At 42.4% G+C, this 18798-nt stretch overlaps 1 protein-coding gene across 4 annotated transcripts in view; it reads right to left on the bottom strand.

Annotated features, from left to right (window-relative positions):
- The window catches only part of LOC109431885 (tetratricopeptide repeat protein 39C-like), a 76787-nt gene that overhangs the window by 12668 nt on the left and 45321 nt on the right, over positions 1-18798 (bottom strand). For all 4 annotated transcript variants that reach the window (XM_062856985.1, XM_062856984.1, XM_062856983.1 and 1 more), the window contains exons 4-6: positions 2185-2645; positions 399-1248; positions 186-337 (exon numbers count right to left, since the gene is read on the bottom strand). In XM_062856985.1, the coding sequence (XP_062712969.1) occupies positions 186-337; positions 399-1248; positions 2185-2645 (1463 nt within the window). The remainder of the gene's footprint in view (positions 1-185; positions 338-398; positions 1249-2184; positions 2646-18798) is intronic.

Genomic DNA, 18798 nt, shown 5'->3' with positions numbered 1-18798 from the left:
CCTGATTTTTTTTCAATTTAATTTTTGTTCATATTTATATGAACCCTACCTATGAAAAAAAAATATCAAATTCTGAGAACCTTCGTACCAATTTGTACGATAATAAAAAAATCTCCATATGTAACATCAACCATGTGTCTCCATCGCACTCGGATACGCTTACATCAGTTTTAATTATCACTTACCGTAGATCTTTGAAATTGTTCATTGCCGTGCCGTAGTCCAGCTGAATCAAGCGACACCAACCGATCTCGTGCAAGCATAACAGCTTGATTTCCCGTTGGGCGGAAGAGCGATAAGCAAACTCGTAGGCCAATATGGCTTCCTTGATGTTGGACTGAAATGCAAAAAGGTTTTGGCAAACAAGTGAGACTTACCCAGTTCTGTTCAAGACTTACCTTCAATCGTTCCACTCGCCCACGGAAGAATAAGAACAGCGAAGATTTGGAAAATTCGGTAGACTCCTCGATTAGCTCCTGCGCTGAGCAGATCTCGAATTTCAAATTCGATCCATCCAGCGCGAAAAATGGCGTCACTATGGTATAGTACCAGAGCAATGCCAACGTTGAGAGGGGTGCCCTCATATCTACACTTGTTCTGGAATGCATTAAACAGGCAACGCCCATCGTTCGATCACCTTCGAATCCCAGAAAGCTAATCACTTTCAGCAAACTTGGCGGAAGGAGTGAAATGCTCAGCTGGAAAACACCGTATCCGAAGCTGACGGCTCCCATCAGTCGTCGAACGTCTTCCGGGTCAATTTGGGCGATGTCATCTGCCGTGGTTTCCCCTGCTTCGTGATTCGCCGGCTCGGGTGGTGGCCTAACTGGCTTCAATCCGTTGAGTCCATTCAATCGTCGCTTTGACTTAACTCCTTCGATGTCCAACTTCAACGTCTCTCGCTTCACAACCTGTTTCACCACCACTGGCTCCGTAATGGATTCACTGCTGCTGGACACATTAGAGGCACTTTGTGGTGTAATGCTACTGCCATTTCCGCTGGAACATGTCGCCGACAGGTCAACCCCTTCGAATTGGGTGGTAAAACTCCGCTTGACACTACCGCAACTTCCGGTGGTAGTGCTTGAACTGCTAGTTTCACCTCCGTTGGTTATGTGATCCGTTGCAGTCGATTCGGAAGGTTTCGTTTCCCCATTCAAGGTTTGGGCGAAAAACTGTGTGCGCGATTTGGAAATCTCCCGCCTGAGGTCGTCCATCGAAGGGCAACCGTTGATGGTAAGGTGAATTCTGAAAACAGGTGGAATACAAGTATTCAGATATAAGTTGAATTCTTTTCACACATTTCAGTGTCATAATTTTATCTATCTATATATATAAAAATGAGTTTGAAGTTTCTTTGAGGCAACAAAACTCAAGAACGGATTAACCGATCAGTATGATTCTTGCACGGTTCGGTTCGTATTCATGTTGGCTGTGTTTATATGTATAAAAAGTTACGAAAATCAACTAGAAAGGTAACAAAGTTGATAAAGTTCTGATTTTGCATGAGCTGGGAAGGAAATCAACACGATCGAAAATGAAACCAATCTAGAGTGCGGTGCTATTTTGAGTTCAGTAGTTGTCAAACCACCACAAGACGGCAAGACAAAGTTTGCCGGGACAGCTAGTAATGTTATATTTAAGGATATTTTTTATAAGGATAGAAGCGTCTTCATGAAACAACGTAAATTCTGGAGCTCTTAAAGCGATCGAAAGGTGGAAGCAGCACATCTGCACATCAATGATCAACTTAAGGACAGACTTGTTAGAATCCCAACATGGCCGCCAAAATGGCCGACTTTGGCACCTTCTCACGATTTTGAGGGCACAAATCTCTTCGTAAATAAAACCAGCGCACCTGATCTTCTTATTTTAAGCTTATTACAAGTGAGCAAGAACAGAATAATAAAATGCTTTGTTGTGCAAAGCTTGCTTCTTGAGATTTGTGTGTTTGTAGTTTTGATGCACTGTTGAAGCGGGATGTCAAAAAGTTTGTCCTTAATGGTACAGGGCAAACATCAATTGTAATTCTTAAAATAATTTATTCACAAACAGTAGTTTTACAAATTTAGATTATTGATCAAATCAAGAACTGAGGTTTCAATGCTTTGGTAGTTTGAAAAGCCAGGATACATACCAAAAGCTTTTATAAAGTAAATAAAACCAAAATGCCATATACTTAACTGTTTATCATCTATGAGACTGGGAGTCGGCAGGACCGAGTTGGGCACCGTCCAATCCACGGACGACGGAGTGCCCAATTCCAACATTGAAGCTCCCATTTGGTGTCTCAGTGGCGCCTGCGGTATACTTTCACACGATAGCGTCTTGGTGTACAGCTGATAGATTTGGCTGTACGTGTGCTGGTATACTTTCCACGCTTTTCGCAATAACCAACCGCCCTTGACGAAACCGCCAATGTCTTGGCTGAGGGACACCAGAATGGCCAGACACAGTTGGGTGTCGGCCAAGATTATCTGCTCTTCAAGGGCATCGGCCAGGGACTTTCGAGGCTCGTAGCTACCGAATAGTTTCGTTCGCATGGTTTTGATCCAACCAATGTCGCCGGCACACTTTTTCTCCAGCTCTCGCAGCTTGGATTGGGCTTCGTTCATCTTTTCCGTTTCCCACGAAATCACGGCATTCTGAAATGGATGGAAGAGAAACTATGCGTTAAATGTTTAGATGTACATATGTATATCTGAAAATTAAAAAGAAAAGAATGGCGACGGCAATTTCGAGTTCGAAGTTGTGTCTAGAAAAATTCTGTTTTGTGTGAAACGGCTACAACAGATTAAAAAAAAGTCAAAATAGTTATTTATGAAACAGTGTAATGTCAAATACATAGTAAATTTTAAAGAGCTTTACCATGTCTCAATCCTTCCAAGATACTTCGTTTGTAATCCATACACTTGATTTTAATCCATTTAGGGCCGATTTCTTCACCTACCCGGCTTAACGACGTAAGCCTGGTTTACCTTAAACCACACTTAAAGTTAAGCCAAATTCTTAAGCCAGGTTTAAATATTTGCATTTCTTCACACCGGCTTAGCAAATGAAGGCGATGGCTTTAGCTAAGCCAGGCTTAACGAAATTTCCCATGTCATTCCAGTGACTTTCCAATGGAAACGTCATTTTAAGCCGCCGATATTTTGAAATGCCCGTTATATGCAGTATGGAGTAACAACAACAAAACATCCGCTGAAATTTTAGCAGGAAAAGCGGAATCGCTCGGTATTTTTTTCGGATACAGAAGAAAATTAACTATAATGATCTACCTAGACTGTTGATGTTTTACCCAACGCTAGTATCGAAGATCTACGATTTAGTACCTACTGCATATGATCGTTCCACAACATTTGGTGTTCGAATTTGCCTCTCATTGTACAAAATTGGAGTGCCACATTGCATAAAAGGCGTTGCAATGTTGATTTTATGTTTTGATATCCATAATCGCCTTGGAATAAAGTTGCATTTCGATAGTGAGTTTTTGAAAATGTGTTTCTCGTGAGGTGCTCCAGAGTTCAGACCATTTTTCGAATATGTTTAAAATTATGAACTGTGTACATTCAATGAAAACCACAGCAAAGTTCAAGTTACACTAGAAACTAAAATTCCTTAATAGAAACAGTTTATTCTACTTTTATTCCATTTGTTGGTGTTTTTAATAGTTTATTTTAAAAATGTTTAGGTGCCGTTCACAACGCTCTAAAGAAAAGACAAATATGGTCGTGCGTTTCGGCCCATGCAAAAAATAGGATTTTAATATAAAAATGCGTTAATACGATGCACGCTGCCTTTTAATAAAATATGAAACGGAACGTTTTTTGCAGTGCTGAAATAGTTATTTATGCCACAAGTTGCAAAAATAATGATTTTTTCAGCACGATTTGTACATTTATCCAACCAGTTGAACAACTTGACGAGTTGGATAAATACAACGAGTGCTGAAAAAATCGAGTTTTTGCATACAAAGTTTTTTGTAATTACGAAAAACACCCATCAATTACAACTTTAACTGTACATTCTGAGAAAACATTCAAGCGGGCTTCCACGTGTATTAGCCGTCTTAGCCTATTATCCGATCAAGTAGGCGTTTCACTAGGCCTTCAGACCAGGACAGACCGAGATGGATGTCACAAATTTTCAAGCTTCCGTCCAGTTCAGTCTGGCACTTTTTCTTCTAAGAGGAGAAGTTTTTGGAAGGAATAATAGAGGAAGTGACCGAAAGGACGTGCGCGGACATAAAATTCATAGATTTCCGGCATATTAACTTTGTTAACTATGATAAATTAAGCCAAACTAGGAGCAAATTGTCCAATGAAACAACAGTGCCGAAAGCACTACTTTTCGGCACACTTAAGAGTGCCAAAAAGTAGTACTTTTCGGCACACTTGTTAAAGTTTGGTTGGAAAAGTAGGCCAATTCGCTGCCTTTTCACCGATTGAAAAGTAAACACTTTCGAAACGTAATTACAAAAATGTAATTTCGACCTATCTAGATTCAATGTCATCGAATATCTTCGAAAAAGGCAATAGGACACGATCGGTGAAGCACTAGATTTGTAGTAATGAGCTAAATTGTTGTATGGTAAGAAGTTGAATTCTCCGTTTTTGCAAGGAAATCGTGCAAAAAGCGTGGATATTATGATTCCTTGCCTAATTTGACGCTGTTTGAGTAAAACTTTGGAAAATTGTACTGATTAAGGGACAAGAAATAACCAAAACAACAACACAGTTTTCTAAAGTTTTGCTCAAACAGCATCAAATTAGGCAAAGAACCATAATATTCACGCTTTTTGCACGATTTCCTTGCAGAAATGGAGAATTCACCTTCTCACCATACAAAAATTCAGCTCATTACTACAAATCTAGTGCTTCTTCGATCGTGTCCTATTGCCTTTTTCGGAGATATTCGATGACATTGAATCTAGATAGGTTGAAATAAGTTTCGTAAGTGCTTACTTTTCAATCGGTGAAAAGGCAGCGAATTGGCCTACTTTTCCAACCAAACTTTGACACATCAGTGCCTTTGGAAGCCTTCAATTTCAATCTAATGTAAAAACTTGATTGTCCCAAACCCGATATGAATATTTTATATTGACGACCCGTTGGCTATAGGTTATCATTTTCTTTATCATCGTCTCCATCCGTAACCAAACGTTCTACAATTTTATCGTTCCTAAGTGTGCATGCTTCTTAAAAAATATTTTCTGCCGTTTCAAAAATTTATTTATGAAGCAGGTGAAGAAATTCAAACTCTGCAATTTGCGGCTTAAGCCTGGCTTAGCGCTGCTAAGCCACCTCAGAGCACCGCTTAAAATAAGCCACACTTAACGTAAACCGTAGCTTTATTAAACCGGGTTTAGTGCTTAAGCCGAGGTGAAGAAATTGAAAAAAAGTTAAGCCCGGCTTAAAATGTTGCTAAGCCTGGTTTATAATTTAAGCCCGAGTGAAGAAATCGGCCCTTAGCGTTGCGCGTGTCAGCCTAACAAGTTTCGCCAGAAAACCTTTGTCTAATCCTGGCGTTATCTGCCAAAACTAATTTATTTTCGCTAAATTGAAAACACTGCATGACAAAATTTTACAAAATTTGGTGTTATGGGATGAGAAAAAAATAACAGGGGTTCGGGACCCTAGAAGTGTCATAGTGAAAGAATTTTTGAAAAATATTGGACCGGGCCTTCACAGTTCAAAACCGAAGTTTGTATGGAGAACTTGGGGTGTTCAATTGATATGTGCATTAGAACGTGCCGTGCATATTTTTAGGCGTTTTCGGTATTTGGGTTAGTTTCGTTATTATCTAACGCCTAAACATATGCACAGCGCGTTCTAATGCACATATGTATCAATTGAACACCCCAAGTTCTCCATACAAACTTCGGGTTTGAACTGTGAAGGCCCGGTCCAATATTTTTCAAAAATTCCTTCACTATGACACTTCTAGGGTCCCAAACCTCCGTTATTTTTTATTCCCATCCCATAACAAAATTTAGTGTTGAACGGTGAAATCAATTAAAAAAAAGATTGTGAGTCTGCAAGTTTAATACTTTTAAAAATTTTCTAGAATCATTTGCAGGTTCATAATTTGGGCCTGTCCGTGGTTAACCGGCCCTCACAAAAACTAGTCTGGTATTCGTCGCGAAAAACTCCTCAAGAGGTCTAATTCTGTTGAACAGGGCACACGACAGTATCTTGTACGATGAATTTGAAAGGGTAATCTTTTTTGTAATTAGCACACTCTAGTCTAGTCTATGCCCTTTTTCGTAGATTTGGCATATGAAGCCACCCTACCAGCTGATGGGCAATTCTTCATCCTATACACTATGTAGTATGAAATCATAACGCAAACAAATGAAAACTATCAATTAGACCAACTTTTTAAACCCGAAAATGATATTAAATAATTTTCTCAATGCGATATATTCATCAGGATTACAGGCAATATAGATTCCCGGAACACTGGGAGCTGCCCAAAAAATTCTTCTGGAGATTTTTCAAGAGCTTCTCGAAAAGTTCATTCAGGAGTTTAACCTGAAGCATCTCAAAGAGTTTTTCTGGGAATCCCTTAGAGGTTTCTCCAGGAATTCCGTCAAATGTTACCTATAAAGTAAATTTCCATGGGGTTTTTTTTTAATTTCACAATATTTTCAATCTGAATTCGGTATAAAACATTAATCAAGTGTGCTTGTTTGGTTGTACCGTCGGGGTGGGGTGGGAATGGGTCGAAAAGGATACTCAAAGATTGTTTGTTAAATAACAAATTCAATTGAAGACGGAATAACTTTTTATTCGGTATGTATACTCTCCTTTGTGGTAATGATAGTTTAGCAAGAAAGTATCACGTTATATGAATTGCTTAGTAAACTACAAATTATTGAAAATTGACCCAATCTCACCCCTTAGAGGGGGTGAGAATGGGTCAAAGTATTCGAAATCACCTATCTAAGAATATAAATTAATTTTATTAATCATATATAGTAAACCTACTTAAAACACAATGTCACATGTGACAATTGACAATGTTAGCATGACGAATAAAAGCTTAGGTAATTTTAAAAGATGATTAATCCACCTAAAAGGTATAATACAACCAAAAAAATGGTTGAAATTTGATAAAATAACGTTTGTATACTGTATCACTATTTTGAGCCATCATAATCATCCTCATTAAGAGTTTCAACCTCCATGAAAGGAGGGGAGATTACAATGAGGGAGGGGCGAAAAAAGAATGAAAGATTGATTGTAAGAAAAACATGCTAGTTTTTGTATACTGCATAAGAAATGTTTAACCACAGACAAACAGACGTAACACTACGAACATTCTTCGATTCAAATTATAGTCCCGAAAACCTGTTCGCCCAATACTAAAAGGACTGAGTTTGGCCGACCATGAACTAGGTGGCGGTAGTGGGCAAACGTCAAACTCGAACAAAAACGATGCGAGCGCCACGGTTGGGCAGTTGGCCAACTATCAAATCTTTAAATAGACCGTTAATTCGGTGTACGATGGGAAATGTCAGAGTGTTACGTCTGTTTGTCTGTGGTTTAACCAAACCCTCCGTTATAAACTCTTATGTACATGATCATTGGCATCTACAGGGGATGGCCAAAATGTTTGGGATAGGTAACTTTTTTTCTCTCACAAAAAAGTTCAACATGCTATAACTTTTCATAGAGCGCATCAAAAAATCTCAAATTTTGACTGTTTGTCAACCTACTATATGTGCATCATTGGTACAAACTTGGGCTCGATTGATAAATTTTTCGCAAAGTTAGAACCGTTCGGGTAAAACACTATTTTATAGACAACTCATTTTTGAGCTGTTATATCTCGAAAACCAGTAAACCGAATTGAATGAAATTTTGAATGCATCTTAACAATATGTAAATGCTTCACAAACTATTAAAACATAGGTACTTTTTTAACTTTGAAAAAAGTTATCATGGATTTACACTTTTGGGATTTTTCTCGAAAAAATGTATTTTTTTTACATCATTGTCAATAAATTTTAGTGTTGATATTCAAAGATTTTCCACTTCTGTTCTCAAGTTATCTCTAATCAGATATATTACGGCCTATTAAGATTGAAGGAAGAACACATATAGTAATTTTTGTGTAATATTGTAAATTTGACTTATTTTCCTCTATATGGGTAAAAATTTCAACCCGGTATAACTTAATTCGTCGTGAGAAAATATTATATTTTATAACGTCGTATTAAGTATCAATATATTGTTTGATAAACATTAAAAAAATCATTCAATTCGGTTCACTGGTTTCCGAGATATGACAGTTCAAAAATTAGTTGTTTAAAAAATAGTGTTTTACCCGAACGGTTCTAACTTCGCGAAAAATTTATCAATCGAGCCCAAATTTGTACCAATGATGCACATATAATAGGTTGACAAACAGTCAAAATTTTATATTTTTTGATGCACTCTATGAAAAGTTACAGCATGTTGAATTTTTTTCTGGGAGAAATAAGTTGCCTATCCCAAACATTTTGGCCATCCCCTGTATATTGCTAAAGCAAATCACTCCATCTCAAGATAGAGGGTCATTCAAATATTATGTTAAGTCTATTTTGTGAGCTTACGATATTGCAGTACACTAAAGATTAGCTGATGATTAGTGGAGCTGTCCACACACATGGTGTATTGTTATAACTGATTTTAGGCACTAAACGTATTAACACACTGGTTTGAGGCTTCTCGACATTATTTTGAAAAAAAGAGTGCTTTAGTGAAAATACGGTAAACATGGCACCACTCTAACGTCAAATGGGGACTGGATAACAAGTTGAACTTTTAGTTAAGGTTATGTGCACTCGATAACTTGCTTGACCCAATCTCACCCCCATTCTTAATATTTAGACATAGGGTCGAAAATAAGTTTTTATATAAAAAGAGCAATGACAGCCCGCTTTTTTCTTTACATCAACCAGGAAATACCTACAGCTAACCACTTATAAGAAAATTTAGGGTTAGGTACTTGTGTTAAACATTACGAAGGAGAAATTTTTTCAGAGTGATTAACTAGTAGTTTCACCATATAAGCTTAGCCACAAATTTAACAAAAAACGATTATTGCAAAACATCTTATTCCACATCATGACGTGTAAAAACATCTCCCCTTTGAAATAATATAAAGTTTTCAATATAAATTAGCGATAGTTATTGAGCTATTTCAATTTTTATGTTTCTTCGTTTTGACCCAATCTCACCCCCCAGATCCATTGTCACCCCCGTCGACGGTACTAATTCCTTTAAAAGTTCATACTTCGGAAATTCAGAATAATTATAATGAAGTTCAGTATTTTACACCGAACGTTCGGTAATTTCTTGCAGAAATTCAATTTGTTTTTCCGATTGCTCGGTAATCTGAATCTTTACCGAAGTTACATACATACATACATGTTGGGATCCCAGGTGAACCATCCCAGTTTATCATCTTCTCGGATTATGGCACACGAAAACACATCTCTTTACTCCAAATATACTTCAGCGATCAGATCACAACCGCTGATCTGTCGCACCGCTCAACGTAAACTGTCTTTATTTCTTCAGTACAATGCAATGGATACAATTCAAGTTAATAGAGGTTTCCAGTAATTTTCATTGAACAAATTTAAAATACAACATACATTTATTTGTTCAACATCACATTTAAGACAATACATAATCAACAATAGTACGCCACAATACTCGGTTTGTGGCTGCCGTTCTCCATCCTCGGTCGCGCCCAATGCTCGCCAGGTCACGCTCATCCTGGTCCGCCCATGCTCTCTGCGCTCCACGCCTTCTTGTGCCAACCGGATCAGTAGCAAACACCAGCTTTGCAGGGTTGTTGTCCGGCATTCTTGCAACATGCCCTGCCCACCGTATCCTTCCGGCTTTGGTAACCTTCTGAATGCTGGGTTCGCCCTAAAATGCAGCGAGCTCGTTGTTCATCCTTCTCCGCCACACACCTTTCTCCTGCACACCGCCGAAGATCGTCTTTAGCATGCGTCGCTCGAAAACTCCGAGTGCTTGCAGGTCCTCCTCGAGCATGGTCCATGTCTCGTGTCCGTAAAGGTCCACCAGTCTTATTAGCGCATTGTACATGGTGCATTTGGTGCATGGATGAATCATTTTAGACCGCAGTTTCTTCTGGAGCCCGTAGTAGGCCCGACTTCCGCTGATGATGCGCCTCCGAATTCCATGGCTCACGTTGTTGTCAGCCGTTAGTAAGGATCCGAGGTAGACGAATTCCTCCACCACCTCGAAAGTATCCCCGTCTATCGTAACATTACTACCCAGACGGATCCGGTCGTGTTCGGTTCCGCCTACCAGCATGTACTTTGTTTTTGAGGCATTCACCACCAGTCCAACCTTTGCTGCTTCGCGGTTCAGGCGGGTGTACAGTTCTGTCACCGTTCCAAATGTTCTGGCGATAATGTCCATGTCGTCCGCAAAGCACACAAATTGACCGGATTTTGTGAAAATCGTTCCCCGGCTGTTGAGCCCGGCTCGTCTCCATAGCTCTACACGGTCGATACTGTCGTATGCCGCTTTGAAGTCGATGAACAGGTGATGCGTTGGGACCTGGTATTCACGGCATTTTTGGAGGATTTGCCGTACGGTAAAGATCTGGTCCGTTGTCGGCCGGCCGTCGATGAAGCCGGCTTAATAACTTTCCACGAACTCATTCGTTTTAGGTGACAGACGTTGGAAAATGATCTGGGATAGCACTTTGTAGGCAGCATTCAAAATAGTGATCGCCCTGAAGTTCTCACATTCCAAATGGTCGCCTTTCTTGTGAATGGGGCAGATTATCCCTTCCTTCCTCCGATAGCTGTTCGGCTTCCCAGATCCTGACTATCAGCCGATGCAGACAGGTGGCCAACTTTCCTGGGCCCATCTAGATGAGTTCAGCTGCGATACCATCCTTACCAGCTGCTTGTTGGTTTTGAGCTGGTGAATGGCATCCTTAACTTCCCTCAGCGTGAGAGTTGGTTCATTTCCGTCCTCCGCTGCACTGGCGTCGTCGTTTCCTCCGTTGCCGTGGGCTCCCGTGCCTATGTTCTCCACGCCGTTCTGGTGCTGATCGAAGTGCTGCTTCCACTTTTCGATCACCTCACGTCCGTCCGTCAAGAGGCCACCGTCTTTATCCCTGCATATTTCGCGGCACGAAGCCGTTGCGGGATGCGTTGAGCTTCTGATAGAACTTCCGTGTTTCTTGGGAACGGCACAGCATTTCCATTTTTCACACTCCGCTTCTTCCAGGCGGCGCTCTTTCTCCCAAAAGAGGCGGGTCTGCTGTTTCCACTTCTGTATATAACGTTCCACGTTCTGTCGAGTCCCTTGCTGCAGCATTACCGCCCTCGCTGCGTTCTTCTCCTCCAAAACAGTTCTGCACTCTTCGTCGAATCATTCGTTCCGTCGATTCCGTTCCACGTACCCGATGGTGCTCTCAGCTGCGTCGTTGATGGCTGCTTTCACTGTACCCCAGCAGTCCTCTAGAGGGGCCTCATCGAGCTCGCCCTTGTTTGGCAACGCGGCCTCGAGATTCTGCGCGTATGCTGAGGCGACATCCGGTTGCTTCAGTCGCTCTAGGTTGTACCGTGGCGGTCGCCGGTACCGTACATTGTTGATGACGGAGAGTTTTGGGCGCAGTTTGACCATCACCAGATAGTGGTCGGAGTCGATGTTGGCGCCACGATAGGTCCTGACGTCGATAATGTCGGAGAAGTGCCGTCCGTCAATCAGAACGTGGTCGATTTGAGATTCCGTCTGCTGTGGTGATCTCCAGGTGTAATAATAAAGGAGGTTGTGTTGGAAAAAGGTGCTACGTATGGCCATATTTTTGGAGGCGGCGAAATCAATGAGTCGTAGGCCGTTTTCGTTCGTCTGCTGGTGGGCGCTGAACTTACCAATCGTCGGTCTGAATTCCTCCTCCTGGCCTACCTGAGCGTTCAAATCTCCTATGATGATCTTGACGTCGTGGCTAGGGCAGCGGTCGTACTCGCGTTCCAGCTGCGCGTAAAATGCATCCTTGTCATCATCAGTACTTCCGGAGTGTGGGCTGTGCACGTTTATTATGCTGAAGTTGAAGAATCGGCCCTTGATCCTCAATCTGCACATTCTTTCGTCGATCGGCCACCAACCGATCACGCGCCTCTGCATGTCGTCCATCAAGATAAAAGCTGTTCCCAGCTCACGTGTGTTGCTGCAACTCTGGTAGATGGTATTATTACCTCTAAACGTTCGCACCATGGATCCTGTCCTGAGAGATCGGCAGTTCCACGTACCGAGTTGTAACTAATGGGGCCTCCCCCTATCCGGCATCAATGAGACCCCCTTCTACAACTGCCTCAGGGTCGGCATACGCGCTTGACTCACCGCGACCAAGAAAACACTTGAGTACCGAATTACAAGACACTTTTCCCACTTTATTCAAACTTTTACACACAGGTACCTTTATTCGTCCTTCCCCCACTTCCTTACAGCCTATCTCCTACCTTACTGTCTACTTTCTTCCCTTTACGGTCGGCGGGGCCCCTTCTTCGTTCCGCAACCACTCTTTTCCACCTTCCTTCGTCGACGCTGGCCAGCTCCACTCGTCCCTCGACACTACGACGGCTTTCTTCCTCTTCCTCGTTTGCTTCCGTTCGTGGCCTGACTGCCGAGCGTTCGCGGTCGCTGGCTTGCCGATGCCGCGAAGCTCCGGGCAAAATGGCGGCACTCACAGTTAGTAACGGCACTGTGGTGGGCGGTACTCTCCCGTTAGGGTTCCGTCCTACGTTCGCAGTTGCGGGTCGATCACTGCGCTTGACTGGGAGCCGGTAGGTCCACGCAATGACGTTCGGGTCTCTCTACACGGACTCCAAGAACTACACCAAGAAACCAAGGTAAAATACAAGGGGTCCTGCGGGCGGTTTGGAAACGAATGGGTGGCGCATTAGTGATGGGGGCGATTGGGTGATTCTGGTCGGGGAATTGTTACCTGGATACTTTTCAATATGCTGCTTCTTCCACTAACTTTCACTTCAGCTTATCTACGGCCTTTCAAACTCCAAATGTTTTTCTTACGGGTTTTCAAACTCCAAATATTTAATCTCAACACGTCTGTTCGATATGGTTTTGCGTTTGATAATGATGTGGAGCAATGGAGCTTGTCCTATCCAGAATCCCCAACCAATAGTTTCCCGCTTTGTTGCAATTCGCCCCATCATGGCTCCTTATACGCCACCCCTCATGGCTGCCTTATCCTTGAGCCTGCGATGTCTGGTGGCGAGTAGCGGAACTATGTGGTGTGGCTGCTAGTTGTCCGGTGGGCGGTGGGTGGTATTTGGTGATGCTCAGCGGATATTCAAACATCTTCTTGGTATTTTAACATTGAAACGAAACACTACACCGCGAAAATCTCACAAATCTCGGACAGACAGACACACCACTGGTTACACTCTCCCCCCGCTCGGGTTAAAAAAAATCAGAGAAGCTGATTTTTTTTTATTTTCATACACTTAAACTTCAACTTTGTGACGCGTACCTCTGAACCAGAATTTTCACCAACGAAACTAAACTTACTAACACACTCTTTTTTTAACACAAACCAAATCATAAACATCTCAAACACATTCAGAAATAACGAATCACGGCTGTAAGCTTAGGGAAAAAATAGCCTTTTTATGAAATTTAGTAAAAATATGGTTTGGGGTCATAAGGTGTCATTGTTGGAATTCCAACTCCACTCTGTTTCAAAGTAATTACTCTCTACTGACCATCAACATCTTTCGATTCCGGTCTCCAGCAAACCTATTAAACTATTTTCAACATTAACCAACATTGAAACAAAACAAAATAAAATATATACAAGTCGGACTACATTTAACAAATTAAAAACTTATTATATATTAAAACATGCAAAATCAAACTTTTTGACATGCAACAATTTAAAAAACATTTCTATCTACAACAACTAAATGAATTCCGGAATAATAAATATTTACAAAATTGTACAAATTTACTCATGAGTACGGTGAGAACATCGTCTTCACCCTTTTAAAATACAATGCATTGTCGGAGTTAGCCAATATCAGTCAAATCAACTGTGGCTTTTTGATAACGTTATCGGCTTATCAGTGTGTACGTGCGGTCTACTGTGAACAACCAAACTGTCAAATGTCTATCTATTATTTCGTGGCTATTGTGAAACGTGGCTGACCTGCGAAAGTGATTTTCATCTAAAAACTAGGATAAAGTGCGCGCTTAGGAAGAATATTTATCGATTTCGTGACATTGTGTCTAATATTTGGGCCCAGTGATCATTTGATTGGTATTTCTTCCATAAGATCCCTTTATTCGATGGATTTTGATGAAAATTCACCTTATGAGGATTGCATGCTTCTATACAATAGGGTAAGTATGGTGTAATAGTGTATTGTGAAATACCTGAACTACGATGGTGAAAAATTGATTACGGACATTTGAGAAAGTGTGATCCAAAAATGTCGAAACCTAGTGATGTGTAATTGAATATCACCCGATAGTGGCCATTCACAGCAATTTTGCACGCTCGCATACTCAAATTATGCACCGCTTCCATTTGCTGAATGAAATGCAGACTTAGAAACTTGTTAACAAGATTGCATTCAAGTCAGCCCATTGCATAGGTGCATAATTGAGTTTAATTAGTTTTGAAAATGTTGAACTTTACACAACAGAAAATAACAAATTAAAAAACAATTATAATTTACATACAAATTAAAACAATTCGATTTCTTTGGTTGAATGCATTCATTACGGGGTGTTAAGTGCATTAGACACTCCCTTTTCAACTTCTGATTCCATCCTCGATTCAGAATTACGTAGTGTGATTCGGAAAATCCATCCAAAAAATGTTTTGACGGATTGGATCTCGTCCTCACTACTAACCTTCTATCACTCAAGAACCAGAGTTGATATTAATCGGTTGTACCATGGATTTTTCATCGCCTAGGCCTTCAGGTCTGCTGCAGAGAAGACTCCCAGCGACCGGCCGTTCAGGTCCGCGACCTCGTACGAACTGCTGCCTTTCTTCGCCACGATGACACACGGGGTGTACTGTGGACCCAGCTTTGCATTGAAGTCCTTCCCTGCGGCTGATAGAGCGAAACTTCGTTTAAATACACGTTGTCCTACAGTGAAAGATGGTGAGTACCGTTTGTGACGTAGATCATATTGCCGTTTCGTATTATCGTATGCTTTTTTTTAGGTTCTGTCTCACCAACTCCAGGTTCTTCTTGCTGACGACCTTCATCCTCTCCGCTCGGTCTTCTTCCGAGATCTCACTCTCATCCTCCAACCGATGGTCCGATCCTCGGGTTGCCATCTCACTTCCGAAGATCACTCTGTGAGGGGTAAGTTTCGTCGATCCATGAACGGTGTTGTTCAACACGAATTCAATTTCTGAGATCTTAGTGTCCCAGAGCCTTTGATCTTGTCGGACGTAAGTGCGAATCATCGAGTTAATGGTCCTATTTAACCTTTCCGTTGGATTCGCCTGGCTACGATGTCGTGCATTCGCCCAGTGCTGAATGTCATATTTCTTCAGTAGCTCCTGAAATTCTTTGGACATGAACGTCGTGGCGTTATCCGTGATGACGTACTGTGGAACTGCCAATCGCCGAAACCATCGTTCCTCCAAGATTGTGCAAAGATTACCCGATGCAATTTTCTTTACCGGAGCAAGCAGGCAGTACTAAGAAAACATGTCTAAGACAACTAACAAGTGAGCATTGCCCTGCTTGCTTCGGGGCAGAGATTGTATGTAATCCATGCACACAATCTGGAAGGGACGAGTCGCGATTCGCTGGTTTCCCATCTCAGGAGCTGTTGATGTTGTGGAATGTTTGCTCATTTTGCAGATTTCACATTTAGCAATGTGTTTCTTCACATCCGAGCTCATTCTCGGCCAATAGAATCTGCGTTTGATCTGTTCGATGCATTTCTCGAAGCCGATGTGCATCATGCCGTCGTGTTCCTCGCGTATGATCCTGGGACGTTCGGATTCGGGTACGCACTCCTTCCACTCGAACCTGTAGTCCAGGACATCGGATTGAGCTGCAACGAACTTATAAAGTTTCCCTTCTTGGATGCGAAAGTCCATATATTTTCCTGGGTTTCCTTCAACAGCGTCGAAAAGATCGCGATACCATTTATCCGCTTCTACCACGTCCAACGCTTCGATAGACCGCGACAGCGCGTCCGGGACCACATTCTCCTTCCCTTTTCGGTGTCTGATGTCCATGTCGTAGTGTTGAAGCGTGATACTCCAGCGGCTCAAGCGTGATGAGGATCTCCACTTAGCTCGCATGATGAAGGAAAGAGCCGACGAGTCAGTCACTAGTGTGAAGTGAGTGCCTTCTATGTAGCATCGGAACTTCTCAATGCAGCGAAGGGCAGCTAAGCCTTCCTTCTCCGCTGCATGATAGTTGACCTCTGCACCTTTCAATTTCTCGGAGTGATACGCGATGACTCTCTCGACCCCGTTTTGTACCTGGGTGAGCACACCAGCCAAAGCAGTATCACTCGCGTCAGTTTGCACCGAGAACGGTAAGGTGAAATCGGGATTTGCCATCACCGGAGCTGTTATGAGCCTCTCTTTGATTGCTCTAAACGCCCCTTCTGCTGCCTCGTTCCACCGCACCTTTTTCGGTTTGTTTTTCAACAAATCCGTTAGAGGTACGGTGAGTTCGCTGAAATTATTGATAAACCGTCGGTAGTAGTTTACCATACCGAGGAATCTTCTCAGTGACCTCACGGATTTTGGGGCCTCAAATCCCAGGATCGCTTGGACCCGATCCGGGTTAGGCCGCAGTCCTTTCTCAGAAAGGATGTATCCGAGGTAGGGCAGTTCATAGCAGCAGAATTTGGATTTTTCTAAATTTATGTACAAATTGGCCTCCTTCAACCGTCTCGCTAAATCTCTCAACTTTTGTATATGCTCCTCGTATGTGTGACTCGCCACCACTATATCATCTAAATAGACGAAAATAGCTGGTTCGAGTTCACCGTAGCCCAAAACTCTGTCCATCAGCTTGCTCAGTGTCGCCGGGCTGTTCACCAGACCAAAAGGTAGCCTCGTGAACTGAAAAAGTCCCTTTCCTGGCACCGAAAAAGCCGTGAACCTCCTGGACTGCCGATTCAAGGGCACCTGCAAAAAGGCTTGTGACAGATCGATTGTCGTTAAGAATTTGAACAGTCCGAGCTGACTCAGAATCCTGTTCTGATGGGGGAGAGGATATGCATCGCGCTTCGTCCGCTCGTTGAGCTTTCTTGCGTCGAGACAAAGTCGCACCTCCTCACTGTCACGTTTCTTCACGGGAACCACTGGTAAAGCCCAGTCTGATTCCGATGGTTCTACAACTCCGTCCCTAATCATCCCATCCAGCGCTCGGTGAATCTTCTTTTGGATCTCGGGACTCCAAGGGTACGGATTCTTACGAACTGGATCCGCATTTAAGAATTCGTCCTTCATCTCGATTTTGTGCTCGATGAGACTGGTTTTCCCAAGGTGACCTGGAGTGGCTACCAAGAAGAGTCGCTTCACCTCCTCCAGCTGCCGTTTTTGGTTTTCATTCAGCTCATTAACACAGTCTCTCATTTCTATTTCAGCCTCATCGATCAAATCAACGGTCTGAGAGATTGTTGGACGAATCCCAAACGATTGCCAAAAATCGTATCCCAAAATGCAACGACGATTAAGACTCGGAGCTACTACCACAGGTATGATTTTGGTTTCTCCGTTGAATGTAATGGGAATATCGGTGGTACCTAACACTTCTAACTGCTCTCCTCCGGCTGTTTTTAGGCTCAACGTGGTGGGTCTCAGTTTCAAATTTAACGCACTCAACAGCTTTCTACTACCTGTCCCTAACACTGTTCGAGCTGCTCCACTATCTAGCAGGCCTAAGAGAGAAATGCCCAGTATTTCTACTCTCACGAATGGTCTGGGATCATCGCTGAGAGTGACTATCATAGTGGCTACTTCTACCTCTTCGTGTGGATCTCCACTCACTCGCGAATAGCCAAGCTGCTCAAGGGTCTCTGCAACTGCTGGCTCAGTGTGAGGTCTTGTGGAGTTGTATGGAAGACTGACTTGCCTCTCTAGACAGCCTTTTGACCGTTTTTTGATTGGCAATACGGACAATCTTTCGTATAGAAACCTGGGAATCCACATCGCTCACAGAAGACCTTGCGTTCCTGGTTGCACTCACTGAAGCTATGGCCTCCCTCGTGACAGTTGAAGCAAACATTTTTCTTCAATGGAATGTAGGCTCTAACTATCCTCTCGAGGGCATTAGTTCCACTAGTGCCAGGAACGGAACTTCCTTGTGGTGCATTATGTGGCTTAGGTTTCTGAAATGGTTTCTCATTCTGGTGTTTATGTTCGTTCGGTTGCTGCTGTTTCCACTCACGTTTCTGTGACTGGCGGTTGTCTGACCTGAAAGGTTGATTCATGTTCGATTTTCGGTGTTCTACATTTTGAAATCTATCTCGACCCTCTCTATACGACGACTGCTGTCTAACCTCATCTATCTGTATCGTTTCTTTCCGTGCAAACCTATTCTCCCTTTTCTGGTACATGTGCCAATTAATTGAGTCGAAACGTTTCCCAAAATCTCTCATTTTAGGAATCGAGTCAACGTTCGCCGCTAGCATTGCTATACGACAGTCATCCCGGGTGTTACGGAAGAGAACATCGAATTTCCGTTTTTCATCCCATGGGGTAGACATGCTACGGAAGATCCGGACCATGTCCAAGTAAAAGTCC

Source organism: Aedes albopictus, chromosome 3 (assembly GCF_035046485.1).
Source record: "Aedes albopictus strain Foshan chromosome 3, AalbF5, whole genome shotgun sequence".
Classification (NCBI taxonomy): Eukaryota; Metazoa; Arthropoda; class Insecta; order Diptera; family Culicidae; genus Aedes; species Aedes albopictus.
Note: the sequence above shows the minus strand (reverse complement) of the source record. Positions and strands in the feature narration are given on the sequence as shown.